General features: G+C 43.8%; 1 protein-coding gene across 1 annotated transcript in view; it reads right to left on the bottom strand.

Annotated features, from left to right (window-relative positions):
* Positions 1-10,669: 10,669 nt before the first annotated feature.
* Positions 10,670-21,602, bottom strand: part of T265_03189 (hypothetical protein) — a gene marked incomplete at both ends in the record, with an annotated part of 52,826 nt that continues 41,893 nt past the window's right edge. The window contains one exon of the mRNA XM_009167608.1: positions 10,670-12,078. Coding sequence (XP_009165872.1) covers positions 11,368-12,078 — 711 coding nt within the window. The remainder of the gene's footprint in view (positions 12,079-21,602) is intronic.

Raw genomic sequence — 21,602 nt, 5'->3', positions numbered from 1 at the left:
CCGACAGTGCTTGATGGCAATGGGTGACGAGGTTTTGGTCACTTACTTATGACAGTAGTGTGATACAAAGAAAGAAATAACGATACGAAAGCTAGTTAATATAAGGTGCTGAGTCACATATTCAGCATTTCATATGCACTAACGAAAGCTATGACGAATTAGAATACACCAACATGGTGTACACTCGGATATCCCCAAATATGGTAACTTGGGTTTGTCTATCATGAGATAGAAAGTGAGGATTTGAATGTGGCTGCCGCTTTTGTATTCTCTAGTGCTGACTTCAGGAGGGGACTGCTACATAGTAGGACTTTCCTTCACTTACTGAAATGACTCCTCACAAGCTGCTTCAATCGTCCATATGTTCTAGGCTCCCATTCGACAAATAGGTAAGGGAGAAAACTCTGTTACTTCCACGACTGATTTGAGACACCAGTAGACTAATATGTAAGATTTTCTTGCTTCATAATCCTCCACTGATGTTGAAAATCAGATGACCACGCGTGAAATTCCGCAAATGGTAACCGGTTAATTAATGCTTAATCTGACTGTTTTTTGGAAAACATGTTCTGATAGTCACTTTGATCTTCAAAAAGTACACCACGTTTGGGCCAATTCAAACAACTACTGGTTTCTAGCTTCCTCTTGGCTTTCTTAGCAAGCCAAGTTGCATTATTAGCCTACAAATCTATGGGTATTAGTTAGTTAGCATCTAAACGCCACAATGAGAGACCAGTGTGCTTTCTAACGTAATTTCCACGAGCACACGCTCTGAGCAACGGTACTTTCTCAAATGCCCAATCTGACCTCTCCAAAACGGTAGAATGGCCAGTGTGCAGATCACCCTGTATTTTGATATTCTTCATTTCTCTGTTTCTAGAAGTAATTTTAAAATGCAATTTTTGAGATGACGCACTGCAAAAGACGTTCGTGATGCAATTTCGAAGGGCTAGTTGCCACAACTCAGTCCCGTATATAAACTTCTTAGTAACTTTGGAATCATCATCACCATAATCGCCATTCAGAGCGATGCTAGGGGAGACCACTTGTGCTCCGCTACCGCAGAATCACGTCCATATATTTGAATAAGGCCTTACACCAGAAAGAAGAAAAATGGGACAGTAGGAGGACCCAGGGCTTACCAACACCAAACATCCGAGATAGTTATACCTGAAACATTGTTTCAGACAACCTGGATAGAAAATAATAGCATAAACACCACTGACGTCGATTAGCTGCTATGCCGTTCAGCACAGGAAGGTTCACATGGACCCTACCCTGTAAAGTGAACAGTAGGAGAAGTGGTCGAAATTTTCGGAAAATCCTGTAACCGCTTTGTCAAATCAAATTCCGCCCACCTCTAGATTTCCGCCACTTCCTCGAGCAGTAACTTACAGTGTAGGATGCCTTCTTTAGGTGGAGTAACATCTTCAACACAGATCCGTTTTCCGATCACAGTTCTTTAGGTTTATCCAATTATGGGGCACTGGTGCTCAACGACCGAAATATACTTCATATACTACGCCCTGAGTGACCAAGTCTCACAATCTACATTGAAGTCTGATACCACGTCCTTTAAGATGAAGTGAGATGCCATTTTAATGTCACAAGTGGCGTAAGTTTGCAAAAATAATTCTTCCCTTCGAGATTCGTGCGTTTACTCCATCCGTCACACTACTGTATAGTGTTCTACAACTTCAAGTGTCATTCCTGGAGGCATGTTCATAGACTATATGTCCAACAGCATGACTTTGCGGATTTTGGGTGCGAAGCATATACCGAAGGGTTGGATGGCCTCAGTTATTCTAGTTATTTGAGGTTCCTGCCTTTTCAAAAACAAGGACAAAATCGTCTGTATACTCCAGATCGACAAGATTCTCTGTGGAAGATGTGCGAATACTGGGATATCGGAGGCCTTTCAGTGTTGACCTAACTGTCATTTCAGCCAGGAAATTTAAGAAAAGTATGGGGAGTTGGCACGACTGTTGGATATCGGTGCTTGTTAGAAATTTTTTGGACAGCTCCCTATGTATCCACTAGTGTTTGAATGCAAATAGCATGTGATTTTCAGGATCATGCGATGTTGAGCAAGTATGCTGAAAAGGACGAACCGGTCGACACAACCAAATGGACTGATGAATTCAAGGAACGCTAAGAATGTAGGGTGCCTATATGCACGCCATTGTTCCAACACTCAAAAGAGTGTGGAGTTCTGGTCCATACAATACCCTCCAGGCCGGAATCCCAGACGCTGTCCTCTTGTCCCGTTTTCATGTGGCATCGTAAGACGACGGAAAATAAGCAGCGCAAAAAGTGGTCACAAAGGTTACTAAGCTGATTCCTTTGTGGTTACTATTTTGAAACTGAGAACTATTGTCGACTCATCCCAGTTGACTGCGGTCAACAAAGGATTTCACCTACATCTTTGAACACAGCCGGGTGAGAATTCGCGAGGACCATCAGCTTGGTTGCATTTTAAGAAAAGAAGAGATTTGCATATTTCCGAAGGCTTTCGGCGTTCCGAGTTCTTTATACAGCACTCCGTTGTGGTCCTGGAACCGACTGAGCAACTGAAGGTGGCAATTTGAACTGTTGTTGAAGGTGTTCGGCATGGTGATTTGGATGCTATTCTTCATTCACAGATAAGCGAACCGTTGTTATCAATAAGTTAGAGACCTCTTTAGGCCTGCTGCATGTATCAGCTGGAACAATCTGGGCGCAGTTTCGGTGTGTCGCTTTCTTCCGCAGCCTTCTGGGTCAACCAAAATTAGTGGTCAGTGCAGACGACCCTGAACTCTTGGAGTTGGTCGAGTGGCATTGTACTCTTAACCAAAAGTAATACATGTTCGAGCTTCGAGCAATTTTAGTGTTGCTTTAGATCCAGATTCTATTTGGTTGCGTCGTCCCACACAGGGAGCTCCCAGCATCTTGCAAGGTTGCGGACAAGCTCAGGGGGCATATTACCCAAAATGGGTTCAGTGGGTGATTTTAGTAGCTCTGCTTCACATCGGAGCCCTCGTGCTCCTAATTTGTTGGATGAGTTGTGCGGATTTTGCTTGTCCCCAATAAGTTTAACGAGGAGCAGCAGCGTACAAGCATTAGATCTGAATACCCATGGATGTTCGAGCATGAGCGGCAACGACTAAGTGAACCTATAGCTAGTGGTGATGTGGTTTGTCTGTGTTGGAGATTAGCTCGTATGCTGGTGGCACCATCTGGCAGAGCGGATTCAGGTGTCTCGGAAGTTAGCACTCACAGAAACAGGTGGTTAGCACATAACTGAAATAGCGATTCGCCGTTGTCCGTATGTCTCGATTCCATCCCAGGATGATCACCCAGTTGAGCCTCAGCAGCCCCAAGTTCAAATAAGTAAGCGTTTTTATATCCGGTAAGCACACCAATGTCTAAGCCGTTGGCCCACCTCAATAAGGGGCTAAAAACGTCGTAAAAACTCCTCAGCAGCCCCAAGTTCAAATAAGTAAGCATTCTTATATCCGGTAAGCACACCAATATCTAAGCCGTTGGCCCACCTCAATAAGGAGCTCAAAACGTCGTAAAAACTGTGAACTTATTAAACCTACGGTCTTTTGGGACTTGAGCGGATACGATTATCGACACAAATGTTGCCGAACGAATCCCAAAGATGTGACTGTCACTGGGTAGCTATTCAAGTGGAAAGTCTTTAGTTAGGTAGCTTAGAGCACTACTAACCCCAAGAGAACCAGCAGCAGCGGTTTCCGGGTCACCAGACGTGCACAATCAGAAGCGAGAGGAAACAGATGAGAAGGTCAGTTCAACAGCCTTACTCCTTGAATCCTCGTTTCAGCAAACATAGACTAAACCGAATCTAGTGTGAATGCAAGAACGATCTGTTGTCTGGCTTGTTTCAGAGTGCTAACGTTAAAGGCTGCCTGGTGAACTGAGCGTCAGACACTGAAGAATAATTTTGAAAGGTATGTAGACATGGTGAAGGAATCAACCGTAGGTACTGCGGCTGAGGGTAATTGGTGGCGAACGGATTTATCAGTCCTAAACAAAGGGGTCTACGGAGATAAATCTGAAAAGGGAATGCAGATTAAGAGAACAACAAATATGTGAAAGTTTAATTGAGTAGTAGCCTGTGTCCGCCTAACTCCTTTGCTGTATGCAGCACTAAAAACTGACGGTACCAGGCAAGGGTAGACGTGGTGTAAGGTCATTTGTACTTGTGCAATTAATGGTTGTGCGTGAACCGGGATACTGCTAGAGAACGTAGGCCCAGATAAAACAATCAGGGTTCTCAAACAAAGTTTTTGCTTCAAAAGGCTGACTTGAAGACAGGGGTGATTTTTGGGGAGAATGTCGCCTCAGGAAACTGTGTTGACATGAACACTACCCACCGATCAACCTGGTATGATAGCCTCTGTGGGCTAATTGTATAGTTATGGAAGTAATAAAAACGTCACACTGCGGTAAGGTCCACTTATTCATGACGGATGTGTGACCTGGTAATTCCATAACAGATACATCGTTTATATATTGCCCATTTAGCGTCGACCACCCAGTCATGGGTGGAAGTGACCTGCGAATAAGAGATAGGAATTGGAAATATTATTGTCCACGTGCCCTACTTATCTGTGCTTCTGTCTATGGAGAGGTGCTTGACGGCATGCTTAAGTAAGTCCTAAGTGTCGCGGTTCGAACTGTATTCGAAATTTGTACAGGTTACTATATATCTCCCTTAGGTTGATAGAAATCCGAGCCTATAAAATTATGGCTGGTAATGGACCAAACTGGCGGGTGGACCCATTGCCTCTAAACAGACTACTTTGAGATGAAACAATGCAGTTTCATAACGGAATTTCTCGTGTGATCAGCTTTCACGGAAAATCTTATATAGCTTAGTGGCGTCTTGCATCTGAGTATGCAGCCGATACTTCTCCAATGGTAAGGAGCGTATAGCTTGATGTTCGCCGACTATAGGGTTTCTCTGACTCAGCTGCCCGTCAGCCCAACACAATGCTACAATCGTTGTTACAGTACCAAAAAATTGAACCTGATTGTAGCTCTTCTGCCACCTTTTCTTTCACCTGGGCTCCGAAATTACCCAGAATAAACTCAACTATTCCAGCGGGTAAGGAAATAGGTGCAAATCACGCGGGAATTTCAGCTCATTTATTGATGCAACCAATTCACATTTTCTTATCCACTGAGATTAAACCGTCTGTTTTCGCAGGCACAACCACACGAATAAATGTGTATAGACCACCGATTTCACGACAGATTCAATCTGTTAATTGAGTATTCAGTGAAATGGGAAATTATATGCAACTCTGTGGTAAAATCACCGTCGTTTATTTGGTAATGCCAAGTAATAATAATTGTAGCTTGTGAGTATCTTCCGTCTACTATTTTCGGATGACTAGGTTAAGATCATGACTACAACCAAAGAGTGTACCATTAGGTCAAGGTTCATAATTCACAGATCACAGAAAGATGAATGAGCATGTACCGGCCGATTAACCGTGCATAGTAGGGCCACTCAATAAATCGTTGCAGCCCCTTATTTGAGGGCTCCCACTTTCGATGTTGTCAGGCAAAACAAATTAAAAAGCCAATACGCTATATAGCTATTTTATCTCGGTTAGCCCGGATTGCCTCGCCACCCACATGTAAGCCAAATTCACATCGTAGTGTAGAATGTAAAACGAAAACTTCCAGTTCTCCTCCAAAATGAGCCTAATTACCGCATTTATCCATGTATGGACGATGCTAGTTATTAATAGACCTGGAATTATTAAATCTAATTTTTGGGCGTTATCGAACGAACCCTTTTCCGCCATTTACAAAAATGAGTCTGATTGTGTCGGGAAAGTGGCTAAAAATAGACGGAAATAAATTCCACAGGCTAGTGCAGGCGTTTAAACTAGACTACAAGACTCCTCGTGGGAAAATCAAACAATAGCATAAAACCCGTCAGCTTTAACTTCATTCTTATGGAGCTCATGTTACGCAATATCCCCGCATGTGACACACTGCTGGTGTAGAAAACTCAAAGTGTTTAAGTGACAAATGTTGCTACTTTCGTACGGCAGCTCCAGTCAAAAACACGTGCCCTGGCTTAACGATTCCGCAGGAATAGCTGGCTGTTTCCATGGTCAACTTGCATAACACTCAACTTACGTCAAAAAGAGATGGGAAGTCACCTGATGCTTCGACGTGCATTACCACGTGCGCATTTAGGCTGAAAAGTCTGACGCACTCAATGGATAGTTTAATACGTGTGGGAGTTGGCCACTTTATCATAGACGACCTGTTGCACAAGTGCTAATCCGATAAATATTCAATAATTATAACATTTGCACATTACTGTTCCGTTTGCCAGTCAATATTTCGTGATCAAAATAGTTTTCAGGTACTATTTTGATTTTCACTTCTAACCTGAGGACACACTTTCAAATGGAGATATGTGTAATTTTCATCCCTAGCTATTTGCTAGGTCAGTAAGTAAAAGAAATTAAATGGGCGGAAAGTTTAGCAGTATGAAATTTTGATTCATTCAGTTGGAGCCCAAAATGTTTGGAAGAGAATTTCATTCACCCCGGTCAGTACGCCCATGCGGTTCAAATCGTTACGATTTGTGACTTTACGAAAAGGTGGTTGATCAGATCCTGTTGTATTTGGCAAACTATTGATTGTTGTCCAAGCACCGGGACTCAGGAAGCTAGGTTCTGGTTGTGCTTACTTTAGATGCGTGTTGCAAGTTATCTGCAAGACCCAACAATCTGGTCGAAAAATCCTGGAGAATGTAGTTTGGTGCAATGAACATTTTTATTCAAACGAGTTCACCGGTTAATCCAGGGAATTGAAAACTCAACAAAACTTGCTATCGGAATTGTAACAAACTTGATACATCCAGCAAAATAAAGGTAATGTGTCCTGTATAGGTGTGAGTGCGAATCATACAGCCGACCGGCTGTGGCTGCTCGAGTTCGAAACCTACATATCAACCGTAGGTGTTCCTCAAGAAGTGCTGTTCTGCTTTTCGGTATAGATAAGTTTCACCCACTGAACACAGCCTGCATTGAAAATAAGGGTGAATGCTTCAAAATACTGCTGTTTTACCAGCTGTAAGACAAGTGCAACATTTCCAGTTTATTGGGATTTCGCCCTTCAAAATAGTGCTTGCCGGAGATATACGGGCCATGCAAGTTTGTCCTACGAAGAACGCCCTGTCGTTAGAAGTACCCCCACGTAGAAAACAGCCCGGCAGACCAGTTTATAACCTAGTTGCTGCATAAAATACCTGCAGTCAAAACTGCTGGGTCTGGCTGCACGTTTGCAGGGAAACTGCTTAAGACTGGCGCGCATCCAGAATTACAATGTTATTAAAAGGACGAGATGTGGCCATTTTTTTTAAGTTAACGCTACAAAACATCACTTGAGCTGGCCAACTTGTCGATCTTGAAGCCAGTCTTTTCATAGTGGGAGGTCTCCGGACATTTGTAAAAGGTTTATGGAATCAGCAATCAAAGCACCAAACTGTTGCTAAATGACCCCGTCAACCCCATGCTGTTATGCAGACAATCTCGAGGGGATGACTTTAAGAACTTCTGTCGGAAGACTTTCAGACTTTGATCAGATTGAGGATCGGCTGTATCAAATGTAAGACAATAGTTTTGATGACAGAACGACCACTAGTGTCTTCACTTCCAATTACCATATTTCAGTGTTCTAGAAAAGTCCATTTTGGCGGTTGTAATGCGAGGTGTTCCTTAAAATCATGTTGATATGACCTGGCATGCAAGTTCTAGCCAAGGAGGAAAATCACTGGGCATTAAGTACCATGAGCATTTGTCCAAGTACACACATAATCAGTTATAAATCTTAGTGCTCTGGCAAATTTGATAGGTTGTGACGGTTTGATGATGAAGCCTTGCGCCTAAAACCAAGCGGTGCAGTGTTCGGTAAATGGCCTAAGTAAATGTTTTGCCGCTATGAGCATTTATATATGAGTCGAAGCAAAAGAGATGCCACCGCGAGGCGTAATTAACGACGTGGAGATTAAGTATTGTGTCCATCACAGAGTCACACTTTGCCAGTCGAAAAACTGTTTAATCCTGTTTCTTCATCCAATAACCAGCTACCTCAGCGGTGCAGTGTTCGGTAAATGGCCTAAGTAAATGTTTTGCCGCTATGAGCATTTATATATGAGTCGAAGCAAAAGAGATGCCACCGCGAGGCGTAATTAACGACGTGGAGATTAAGTATTGTGTCCATCACAGAGTCACACTTTGCCAGTCGAAAAACTGTTTAATCCTGTTTCTTCATCCAATAACTCAGCTACCTCTCATAATCATGATCGGTAACAGCTTATCGTACACGGTTGTCCATTTAAATAGTTGAACAAACCACTACGCTCACGAATCAGACCCACCAAAGAAAACCGCTTGCAACCACTACCATGGCATTTTTCTCATCATTCTGCGAACAAAATTTAGCTCCAACGAACCTGTTTTGAGGATTGTGCGCAAACGAGCGATACATCGACCAATTTGCAGTGGGACACAAAAGTGAAATAAGTGTATAGAGAAGTTTTACGTCTCATGGAAAACATCACAGTCGGGCTGTTGATTTGCCGCAAAAAGCAAGCTCACACAGCGGGCAGGGAGCCGATAGAGTTTACTGTGGAAACAGTGGTAAATAGGAATGTAGGCTTCGATGATATGACAGAAATATTTGACTACGCTATTCACGGTTACTCCATCCACCATTTAGCTGATGCAAAGTCTACAGAGTAAATAAGTGGACAGGCAAATGAAGGTCAACAAATGGTCAGTTGATGGGCATCCTGGTGTTATTCAGCTGCTGATTAGGGCAAGGAAACGAGATCATCGGACCGGACAGATCGACATGTTTCTTCTTTGGATACATTGATACCGGCAGTAACAACCCTGTGAGAATTCCGGTTGACTGCATACTGATTCCGGTTGACAATCACCTTTTAATCCATGGTGACGCGAAACATGTGACTGCCAGTTTGAGAATGACTGAAGGGCGGCATTTGCAGAATGTGATAGTTTGGGTAACCCAATTGGAGATGGTGACCTGCATGTAAGATCGACGGTGACTGACCGTTTAGTTTTGTTTACACGTGACAGCGCATCAATAACACGGTATACAGGGACTGGGAAACTACTCATAATGTCGACGGGAACTCTGGACAGTCCACCACCGTCTTTTTTCCTTCTTTAGGCTCATCAGGTAAGCATAGTATTCCAATATCCAGCAACCTTATCAGTTGTTCAAAACCGAGAGTTGTTAAGATCCAAAAACTGAACGTCTTATTACTGAGATTCGGATCAGCACTATGGAACAGCACTCTTGTTTTGGTGAATGACAGAATCTACCAGCAAGACAACATGACACAGATAACTTCAGCACCGTTCTAATGCGGCAAACTTTGCTGATTAGGGTGTCAGTTTGACAGCACAGCAAAGAACCATTAGCCTGCTTGAACCTCAGAAACAGTGACCTCAAGGGTGCAGGAGTCAAGGATCTTCGCAACCTGAAACTAACCACAGTCGATTTTCCGATACAAGGTGCAGTTATGAAACCCGAGGGGATAGCAGGAATCTGAAATACTTGAATTTATCAATCGCATGAAATTTTGACTCGCCTACATTAAAGCGGGAATACGTCATAACGACGCCAACCTTCTAGTTCGTGTGACGTTTTGAAGGAAACTCCGTTGCAACACGCGCTATATTTTATTCCTCTCGGGATCCTTCATCCATTATCCAAGCGACTGCTTTTAGTCCTCATACATCGCATTCATTAATTCTTTCTACTGGTGCACGACCATATCGAAGCCAGAGCTCTACGACCCGTAGTCCATCAAACGGACACAACCAATGATTCTTCACATGTCCATGATCGCAAATACCTGTGTTATGTGCCACTTTCATTGAACTGAGCACCTTAATTTAACTGCTTAAATGTGGTATAAGCAAACTCATTGAACTACTGGCGTCAGATCATACATAAGCATGATTATGCTTCATTGAACAGTGTTGCTCAGTCAGTTGTCTCTTTGTTGCAGTAGATGACCTTAGTGCACTTCATCATTGCTTTTTCAGAAGGCCCTAAAAGGAAGGTTCTGAAGTAACGAAGCAAAAAGGTGCTACTAAGGGCACAGCAACTAACAGGAAAATTGAGCACCTCGGGTGGAGTACTTGCCTTTGACGTGTGTGGTGACAATGGCAACGTGAAGTAGCTAACTGGAAGTCCGGTGTTGAAGTAATCCACCGCTTGACAGCCCTTTAAAACTGGGTTCTGTGAAGTACTACTTGGTGGGCGTCAACTTTTTCGTCGTTTGATATTATGATATCCATCTATAATGGACTGAAAGCGCTTGCTACATCATCAACTTCGACAAAAAAGTTACACTTACCTCAATTAGGAGATGGCAGTTTAATGGGTACAACAATAAGAGAATTGTGTCTACCCAAGCGGAGCCATCAACTACGTGAACAGTACTGCAGCAACAATAATGTGCAACAACATCTGATGCATATGTAGGGAAGAGAAACAGTGGCAGCACATAAAAAGTCGAGCTTTTTCCAATTGGCTTAGTCCTAGGGAAACCTGTACCAACCGAGTGCGGAACACAACGGTAACATGATTTGAAATCGGTTTAATCGAGAACAACCACACTGTGGTTGTTGGAACATGACTGGGCATCAGCAGTACAGATTACCATAAGGTCAAGGCGCGCGACAGCGACAAGGTTAAGCTGAATTTGTACAAACGGTTGAGAAAAGATCTCAGAGTTGCATACAGGTACGGGCTGTGAAAAAGGGGTTCAGGTAAAAAATAATGAAGGAGACCACTGTCCTCCCATAATAGTTGCCAAATGAATGAGAAGACGGGAGCACGAAAGCCAGCTTCCAATAAGGCTGCCCAAAGCAGCGGCCCAAAGCCACCTGGACTAGAACGCAGCAAACAGACGATAATAGTAACAATGGAGTAACGACCAGAAGAAACATACTAACCGAGCGAGAATGGGAGTGGGATCGTTGTGTGAATGGTAGAACGAAAACAACATTCGGGAAGAGAATGAGAGAAACGAAAGCCGGGGACACAGGCAACCATACCGCATTTATTTCTAAGAAAACCGGAAGAACTGATTGACATGCGGGGGAGAGCTCCTCTAATCTGTCATAAACGACAACCATACAGTGAAGAAAGAAAATATTGAAATCTGAACAAAGGAAACCGGTTTTAGTATTAGAAGTAGCTGCGACATCAGCCCCAAGTTTCCAAGCACTGACAGCTGACTAGAACGAGGCGCACTGGCATGAATTAAGTGTGGGAAAAACCGGGAGGTCAGTCACTGAGCTGCCAGCTTACGTGAGTCGGTCGGCGAGGTGGAGAAACTCTTGGAACAGTACTCACGGAACTACCGGGGTGACATTCTCCTGTGGCAGATGTAGGGCAACTCTGGTGAGCACCAGAAGAGCATTGCTCAGTAGTGGCCGTTAGATTTGAGGGTGGCGGGTGGACTGTGGATGCGGTTTTGTGGACTGGAGTATCACAGGGTGTTGGAGTTGCCGTCGAACTGGATGAAACACCTGAAGACTTGGCCCCTGGTGCATCGACCGCAACGTCCACGCTAGTCGGTGCTGGAGTTTCATCGTCCGATACATTCGGCTTCCGAGGGAGCGAGGGATCAACACAGGTGGTAGATGGTAGGGAAAATAGGCTACATGTAGGCGCAGATGCTGTGTGTGGTATGTCGTTTCCAGCACTGGACAACGCTGAATTGGAAGCCTCCGATCTGGTGGACTGACGACGTAGTCGCTGGGTTTCTGAATGTATGAAATGATCAAATGATGGTTCGGTGTTCCAGGGCAAAAAACACTGGTGCCGTTCCATTATATCTTGACGACACACGGAACATTGTTCAATGCGCTCAGCACAATCAGCACAGCAGATAATATGACCACACGGAAGAAATACTCGAGAAATGGGCGCATCCACGCAAATCCGGCATAGACCAATTTCCCATAGACATTTTTGTACAATTTCCTGAAGTTCCTACAACAAAGAAAGAGATGAAGAGAATTTCGCGCGAAATGTACGGCGAAGGAAACTTTAGCATAAGAAAACTTATCCCATCCATTAAAATACAAACACAGACTTCATGAAACAAAGGATCAATACAGTCGCACGTATAAAGTAGTCCCCCGGGGTCGTGTAAATCGCAAGTAATTCATAATACTATCATGCATCCACAAGGTATGTCACTTGTTTCCAAAGGTCTTCTGGAGGATATTTCAATCAGATCATACGGCAGAGTAAATCACTAACGTTTAATCAGGAAGAAATAGGTGAAATCAAACATATTGATTAGTCACCAGGATTTAAGCTGCCTGAATAGGCAAACATCTAGTGTTTACATTAAGAATTCTTATGATTTTGCCAACAAAGTACCAGATGACATCCTGGTAAGCTTCGATGTCAATTCATTATATACAATTGTGTCCAGAGGGGACTCTAGAAATATCTAAGCGATTGCTAATAACAGACACCACCCTTTCAGAACGGACAGAGCTCACGGTGGATGAAATAGTGGGAGGCATAAAACATGCCTGGATCTCACCCACTTCGCTTTCGACAACGTGGTTTACACTCAACAACAAGGTCTAGCAATGGGATCTCCAATATCCCCAGTTTCGGCAAATATATTTAAGGAAGAATTTGAACAGAGAGCTTTAGCGGGATTTCCATACTCACCTGAGATATTCTGGCATTATGTAGCTGACACTTTCGTCGTGATGAAACGAGACAAGGTCGGTGATTTTGCAACTACCTCAGTGATCTGAGTCCATGCATCAAATTTAGTATGCAGATAGAGTCAACCTCCGGGTAAACTGGCCTTTTTAAACTGCATGACACATAAGGTCGGGGGAAAACTAAAGATCACAGTGTGCAAAAAGCCAAACTACACTGGGATAGTCTTGAACTACTCGTCTGTCCATCCGAAGTCGGTGTTCGCCAATATTGCCTCGTCAATGTTTAGGCGTGTAAGAGCCCTGTGCACAGAAGAAGCTGATCGGACAGCGGCCCAAATTGAGGTAAAGAACAAACTTCGGAGTAATGGATATCCAGCTAGCTTGATTAGGCGTTATTTGCAAAGGGTGTTGGTACCGGTATCAAAACCCAACAAGGAATGGATCGAGACCGCTGTTATTCCATATAAACCAGGGACATCGGAGGTAATTCGAAGAATTCTAAACACGGCTAACATAAAAGTAGCTTTCCAGAGGGGGAACACTGGTGCAATTGAAGGATCGCCTCCCGGCGAACAGAACCAGAGACTGTGTCTACAAAGTTAAGTGTAATGACTGCACCAAGGTCTATATAGGACAGACGGTCAGGGAATACTACACATCAGAGTCGGAGAGCATAGCAGAAAAATAAACAGGCCGCCGAGAAACGCAGATGAATATCAAGCGCTACCGAAAGACTCGGCAATCGCGGACACAAAATTGACTTAGAAAATGTTGAGGCTTTGAGGCGAGAAGTACGGTTCACGTCACAGAGACTGATCGCCGAGGCGGTAGAAATCGCCAAGCCTCCCAGTGTTAACAGAATAGAAGGCGTGGAACTGGCAAGCGTGTGGAGAACGGTTTTGGATCAGTCGAGCTGACACGTCTTGGTGTGCGGTCATCTGAACTTCACTTGACCTCAACCGCCCTCAAACTAAATTGTCGGAGCACTCACAACCCCACAAAGACCAGAGAAAATCTAACAGCGGCACCCGAGGTGAATCATCAATTGAAGCACCCTGAAGTGAAAGATTAACTAACCAAACCCGATCAGAATTAATTTGTAACTCCCCCAATCCATCAAAGCAAGATCTTGACAACCACACTAACCGACAAGAGCCGTTAATTGACCCTCAACACTGATCCAGTGTGATAGTATGAGGAGGACTGACTTGCTGATTGGTTCCCCGTCTGTCTTATAACCTGGCCAATTTGGTGACCTGCTCACTTGGCCTGATGACGCTTTTGTGTCAAAAGTGAAACGTTGCCCAAATAAAAACTACCGATTGTTTATCAAGCTCTTCTGAGAGAAAAACATCTGGTTCAAGCCCAAAATCATCAGGTGCGCAAACTGGTCATCGGATGCGACTTTGTCCGAACGGTTACACTTCGCATCCTTCCAAATCTGCTTGACAAGCCCCAAAAGGCTGAGACCAGTCGCTTGATTTTCACACATCTCACATTTTTCTCATGAACCTCCAGGTAGATCCAAGCCTGTTGTTTGGTAACTAACTAACTAAATAACTAACTAGGCTATTCGCAAGAGTCGATAACAATTCGAATAAAACATCATGAATATTCGAGAAATACACTCATTTGCAAATCAATTTGGTTTTCACGGGAGACTCATAAACGAGAGATTCAATTGAGTCTCCCGTGAAAACCAAATTGATTTGCAAACGAGTGTATTTCTCGAGAACAGTGCAATTTGGGTTCAAGTAGATCATAAGGTTGACGGAAACTCGGGGACTGAGCCTACCTGATGAGCTCCAAGAAGGGCGAAACCGGTCGTGGATTGTCGAAGAGTTTTCAGCAACCTTGTGAGTAGTTTCCATCATGAATATTCATCAGCGGCTAACTGATTGTCTGGGTAAATGGATGTTCATACCAAGCTCCACGCCTAATCGGGATTTACCAGCTGCACAAACCGTTGGGATGGACAACCCGAATCTGTTAAGCAAAGGGTTATGGGTCCAATACTTCTATGAAAACTTACAAATTATATTGGTTTCGAAAGCGTTCGTGCCGCTTTCACAATTACGCCAAAGGAAACCAGTCTTACGAATTGCAGTCCATTTTTGTTGTGTCCTGAGTTATGAGCAGAAGAACGTAACAAGATGAAATGAACTCTTTTCAAAGGCTTGTCACGAGTTTACGGAAAGACTTCGCATTTTGTCTTGTTTGCACTTTATAGTTGATGACAGGCGAAGCCTTCGGAAACAGTTCAAACAGTTCGTTTACGAGCTATCTTAGAAATGCGCAATAACAAGTGCATCTTATTGTCTACTTGTGCTTTTTGTAGCCCGTCGGTCCCGCACCGAAATTATGTAGATTCCAACTGCCAGTGGTTTAGTTTTTGGGAAACATTGATTGCTTGAATTCGGTGGCTTCGACAGGTGGATGCTCTACATCGAATTATAACCCCCAGACATAGGTCCATAACCGACATAAGGCTTGGCATGACGATGCTACCACGCCGCTTTCGATTGATCACAACAGAAGTTTATGGTGCGTTAGTTGCACGCACTTTGATATGACGTTCGCAGCCAGCCATTCTTCCCACATCACTGGCCAACAAACTGCTGTGTGGATCACAACCATGGAGGCAATCAAAGTACTGAATGCTGAATACATGAGCCCTGAGCCTGAGGAGTCTATCCGTGACACTAAGTGAAGCGGTGACCAGAAAGTTTCACCTCTGCTGCACTGAACAACGTTGTAGCGTTCAACAAAAAACAAGGCTGGGAAGCATCGATAAGGTTGATGGTGTTGCACCAAGACGGTAGCAAATACCGAGTGAAGTAACGATAGCATGGTTAGAGACCTGCGTTCTGGTTGATTTGGTATGGATCATCGATTTACATGTACCTAGTTCAGTTTACAAGAAAAAATTATGCAAGCGTGAAAGTCCGGATAAGATTGCTTTGCAGTTTACGCAATAGCACTTTAGCTACCCATTTGTTGAAATACTTCGGCTATAGGACACAACGCTACTGACCGGAAAGCTCATCGTTTGAAAATACGGCCTCTCAACTGCCTCAGGGATTTGGTGAACTGGCAGTATCCCAGCCCGCTTGCTTTTCCGAGGTGTAGATTATTATTATTATTGTTATTATTATTATTGACCACCTTTCGCACTGAAGCGCACCATATAAGTATTCTTGCACACCAACTAGTTAACAGCCTCCAATGGAACCCTTACAGCCTACAGGGATCCTGCTTTCAGAAAAAATGCAGGGAGCTATAGACAGCTGAGACAAATTCAGGTAGATTTAGGCGTTAGAAATTCAAAATCCAAAAAGACCGATCCGGAGTTTTACGGAGCCTACATTGTACGAGAGCTGAGGAGGGTAGATCAGCTGGACGGTCCCTCTTACCGAACTAATTTGGATGCATTGAGCCGCGAGAAACCAGATGGCAAACAAAGCCATCTATGTACGTCAGCAATTAATTGGCCAATCAGAGGCGAGTGGGAAATGTATCGGCGATTGGTACGTGCATTGATTAGCCAGAAACGCGGCCAAGGTCAAAATGAAACCACGCACGCCCCAAAGGCATGATCGTTCAAGGACGTAGACCGTTTGCGTACGTGTGTGTTGTGTAGAGAACAAGGGAGGGAGACAGCGTCGATCTTTTGCAGAAGACAAGCAAGGCGGTGCAGACAGACTATTACTAGTTGGAAATAAGCTGAATACGACGTAAACTCAATGGACAAAAGCACTTCAACAGAATCGGCAAGGCGCTTGAGGTGGTGAATTCAGAGGTGTTTCCATTAACAAATAAATGGGAGTTTTCGGAACGAATAAAGCGTCACAAGACCCCATCTATTTTCAGATGAATATATGCTGCCAAAAAGCAGTTTCACGCAGCAAATCACGGCTATTAGTGACATTGATCATAACAGTTACTGCTTGACTTCGATAGCTGATTGGAGCGTAGCTGTCTTGTTCTGGCCCAAAACAGCAACTTTTATTGTTCCACTCACTGCCTAACATTGGTGACAGCATTTCGTGAGGTTACAGTCAAGTGCTGATTTCACACGTAACTGAGTGCGGGCTTGAGTAACAGTTACCCGAAGAATCCAAAAGGTTCTAAAAATTAGCTGTCCATGTATTGAACTGCGCCTGTATCCAAGCAGCTCATCCATAAATTTTTGGCACAGTGGCTACCCTCTAGAGAGAAATCCCCGTACGAGACGAGTTACAGCGGCTTCTTCTAATGAGGGGGGCTACAAGAGAGGACGTCTTAGTAAAATTTAACCAACATGGACAGTGTATTCTACAGGTTGTTTTTATCAAACAAGTTACACGGAAATGATCAGCATGGTTTGAGTAAACCGCATCAATCCTAGTGTTCCACTAACAGGACAGAAACAACAATCGCGAAACTCATTCCAGGTTTCAATCGGAAGCTACTCATGAGTGAAGAGTCCATTCGTATCTGACTTGCTTCTGTTGGGCAGCAAAAAGGAAATTCCAATACATACCAATATACCTATGGGTTGAGTGAGGACATACAAGCTCTTCAAAAACTACAAAAATAGTGCGCTGAGATGTACATTTTCAGAGTGTTTTTGTAATTCGAAGAGAAATCGACCCCATTAAGTATCCCTATAACTCTTACAGAAGTGACTGATTAAATCAGTCAGTTTGCATCATTTGAATTGGTGAATCACTGGGTCACAGGGGGTGCATGTATCGGGATACAGGACGCACTACGTGTTGTATGCTTGAAAAACGTGGTACTCGATGGAACGTCTTCAGGTCTCTGATTGCAGACGTCTCATTATCGTTACCAGCGCTAGATGGAGTCAGCAAATTCGTAAAGAGCAAACAAGTGTTTAGCTATGCACCAAATATTGCAGTCTGGAAAGCATCCGACAAAAAATTATGGTGGCTTGATCATGTGCTACCCATGCCGAATCACCGTCTGGTAAGATGGTGAAAAGCGGAAGATGAGCAGTGTGCGACTTGGTTGGCTGGCACCCTAAACGGATCTGCCGGTCAATGCTATATGATCCACAATGCTCGTGCATAAAAGGTAAAGCGCAGGTAGTGTGAGCGGAGCCGAATGTGGTGCTACATGCAAGCTGCCGATGCTAACGTAAGCCCGACGAGAGAAGATCGGCGAACAAATAGGTAGAAACCTGTTGGGAGGTATCACCCAATCTGAGCATGATGGTATATCAAAGAGCACAAGCAGCAGTTATTTTAAACAGAAGAGATGGAAGCATCCTCGGAGTTTTAGGGAGATATGGCATTCTCCCCCTCCCCCAGGTAAAACAGCATAACAATACTCTTTGGGAAATGGTTGGTACCGAGCCATTTAGATGGGAATTGCTAGTCGGGCAGCAAACCGGTAGTCGAATTAATACTGGTACTGTTACCTCGTTGTATGACAAGAGTCGAGAGGCTGTTCAGTAGGAATCGCCTTACCCTTGACAACTTTGGCTAGAGTGGGTACGTTGGTGACTTTCGAGTCAGATTCTGCTTAAGCATTTGCACATGTTCATTTCCAAGTGATTATGATTGTTTTCCGTGCCGTACGACCGTTTCGAAGTTTAAGGATCTGTTACTGGAGGCTACCACAGGAGCGGAATTCGGACCGCCTTTGAGTTAAAGCTGCACCCTCCAACATACTGCAAATAAGCTTCTTCGTGATGCGATTTTTGACCATCCGTTTTATATAGTGTATCAAAAGTGACCGATTGTGCATTAAGCGAGCTCGATTCCGTTGACCTTGGTTCGTTAAGGAACATCAATGTTCGAGATTCCATTTAATCCGCAATGACTTGCGCGGATATTGCAAATGAAATTTATCAAAGGTTTTGACCTGACGTCGGTGCACTTTCTGTGTCTCGTTGCCATACGACAGTAAGGAAGGAACGACGGCTGGCTACACTATGACCTTGACGTCCCTACGGATGTTGATTGCTTACAACACGTGTACATGGGCACTTTTTGTCTTAGCATGTAGTTCAGTATTGATTACCGACTATCAGGTATACTGACAGACTGTTGCCGAGTTAGAGGAAAATTTACAGCATGCTATACTGCAGTGATCCATTTGAATACCGGATGTCTGCTTTTAAAAACCAGAGCAGGTTGGGAAACGACAGGTGTTTCAGAAGTATTCATTTTCAGGCCAAATTGAGACGACACCAACGTATATGATGGGATCATTCGCTGCGTTTTCACCTTTGAATGCGCAAACGGCTACATACAGATCTCTGATTGATGTGGCTTCATTTTGTCCATGAAGTGTTTCAAATTGAAGAGGCAACCGTCTGGACGGTAGTTTTTGTGGTCATGCCACGCTCCTGCACAAATCTTAGTCAGAAACAGATGTGTTAAAAACTTGAAGCCAGACTGCGAACTTCTTTCACTCATTTGCCAATTACAAACTCGGTAAAACTGGTTCCACACGTCCATCCTCGGTCCCTCATACGGGAGTAGAGGTTTACTAGGGTTGACGGGATAGTTTTTGGAGAACATGCACAGTGCTTCCCTGTTCACAGAGGTAGAAGCTTTCGAGGGGCTTATGAGCGGAACACGCAAAGGTTAATTCCGTTTCCGGTAGTCTTTTGGTAGCTGGATGTACGCTGATCTTTCAGGAAAACTTTCTCTCAGAATATCAATGGACATCAGGTTGAGTAGGATGTGCCTGGATTATGTCTCATATACCGAGAAGAGTGACCAACCGATAGTTGTCCCTTTTCCGTCGGTTGGCCTTTCCTTGGAACAGTAGTATGGTTGTAGCATCCTGGGTAAATTCTTCGCCTTCCAGTATTGGTCTTTCTGGTTTGTATACTTCCACAAACATTGTGTCTTCTCTAAAAGCCTCCCCACTTTGTAGATCAGTCATCGCGTTTTGAAGCTCAGTCTTTGTAATCGGGTTAGAAGTATCCCCTTTCAGAGGAGCATGATATAACCGTACAGGACAGTCCAGATCTACCTTGGATGCTTCCTAAGCAGCCAGTATATATATATATATATATATATATATATAGTAAAGTGGCGAATCATACGATCACAAGAAGTAGAATCGTACTTCACCGTGCTAGAGAGGTCACTTCACGCTGGAAAACTGAAGAGCTCTGTATGCCGAAACAGAAACCATCAAAAGCGCGAATTTCACGAATTCTCTGAGAATCGAGCTTACGATTTCCCGGTTAGCAGCTGATCACTATGCTACTTCGCCTTGAGTGGCTGGCCAGCAGCGTGAATAAGTTACAAATTGAGAGGACATAGCACCACTCATCTTTTGATCGATCAGTTCACGTTTGTGGTCAGATGTTGATTGGTTTCGCGGGTGATGACTTCACAACGTAACTGACGAAGTGAAATCTCAAATTAAACTTCAAAGTATTCTTATGGCCTACAAAATTCAATCAATTCAACTCATCAGCTATATATTGTGTACCATTGGCACACTGGTTCCAGCTGCTACGAACTGTGAAATGCACAGAATGAAAAAAATCGACCCAAGAGCTGTTATAATGACGTGGTGAAGGGGCTTCTCTGATGTAGTGATCCCGCAGGCTACACTGGCTGGTTATTTGCTCCGCAAGGGGCTCCCATGCCAGGGCTCAGCCAGACCAAGAGAATCAGGTCTCTGTACCAAGAATGACCGTATTACGGGGTGGTTTCAAAGTCAAGCCGTTGTATATATTGCGACAGAAATATGAGTGCAATAAGGTGTGTATGGTGACGCTAAGAGCCATACAATTAAGCCTCACTGTGTCGTCGCACTTGACGAGTCCTCATGACCAAATAGGTCAGGCTTATGAATCAGAGGCTGTGGGTAGGTGGCAACAGGACAACACTTTTAACTACCCGGTGAATCAGCAGTCTTGAGTTGGAGGGTTGAGGTGGGTGAATCAACCAACGGCGCTTCTTCTGCTTGGGCAACCAGGGGACCGATATGTTGAAGCAGCGTAGGTAAAGTGGCTAGTCAATTTCATCTGTCAGTTCCAGCTCTTAGTAGTATGACACCAATGCAACTCCAATTGTTTCCACCTCTGTAAAATCAGCCTCTGCTACTGACCAATTACCCAGAAAAGTAAAAATAAACATGCTTTAATAACACCAAACAATTTTTCCAACATAGCTGTGTTTGAGGTTCATACTCTGCAAAATAGGTAATTGACAGAATTGTCCTGCTCATATCCCTTCATCCTTAAGACACTGATGTACGCTACGCCCTTGAAACAGACTTGCAAAACTATACTATCGGTCAAAAAAACCTTTACTCTCAGTGTCAGGTGATTCAAAGCGGCACTCCGTTGTCTCAGTGATGTGGTTGTTGCGTTGAGCGCAAGCAAAGAATACGCGTGATTTGAGTCCTATGAACAGCGGTCAGATTGCCCACCTCCAAAATCGCCTACCAGCCAGGAGGTCGCTGATTCGAGTCTCCATACAGGTTCATGAGACATACAACTCTGACGGTTCTTAACAATGGCAAAACGGGTGTACAAGGCTGTTCAGCTTCCCAGCACAAAATGAACTTAGCTTTAGGATGAAATTCCAATTGGAAACTTCAAAGCTTTTTGATCAATACTATAAGGATGTGATTGAGCCACTTTGACAATAAGGGCCAAAGGTCAACTAACGAGTTGTAAGACCTATTAGGTTCTCCGTCGTCTTACACATTTTAGCCTCTTGGCAATAAGCTCGATGCGGGCCATGAAGCAAACCTACATCTGTCACAATATTTCAGATATGTCCTTGCGTGTTAAGACCAGAAACGTAAGAAGCAACAAACCATTATATATATATATATATATATATA

The sequence above is a fragment of the Opisthorchis viverrini genome (assembly GCF_000715545.1).
Source record: "Opisthorchis viverrini unplaced genomic scaffold opera_v5_44, whole genome shotgun sequence".
In the NCBI taxonomy this organism is placed as follows: Eukaryota; Metazoa; Platyhelminthes; class Trematoda; order Opisthorchiida; family Opisthorchiidae; genus Opisthorchis; species Opisthorchis viverrini.
The sequence above is the reverse complement of the archived record's forward strand: the minus strand, read 5'-3'. Positions and strand labels throughout refer to the sequence as shown.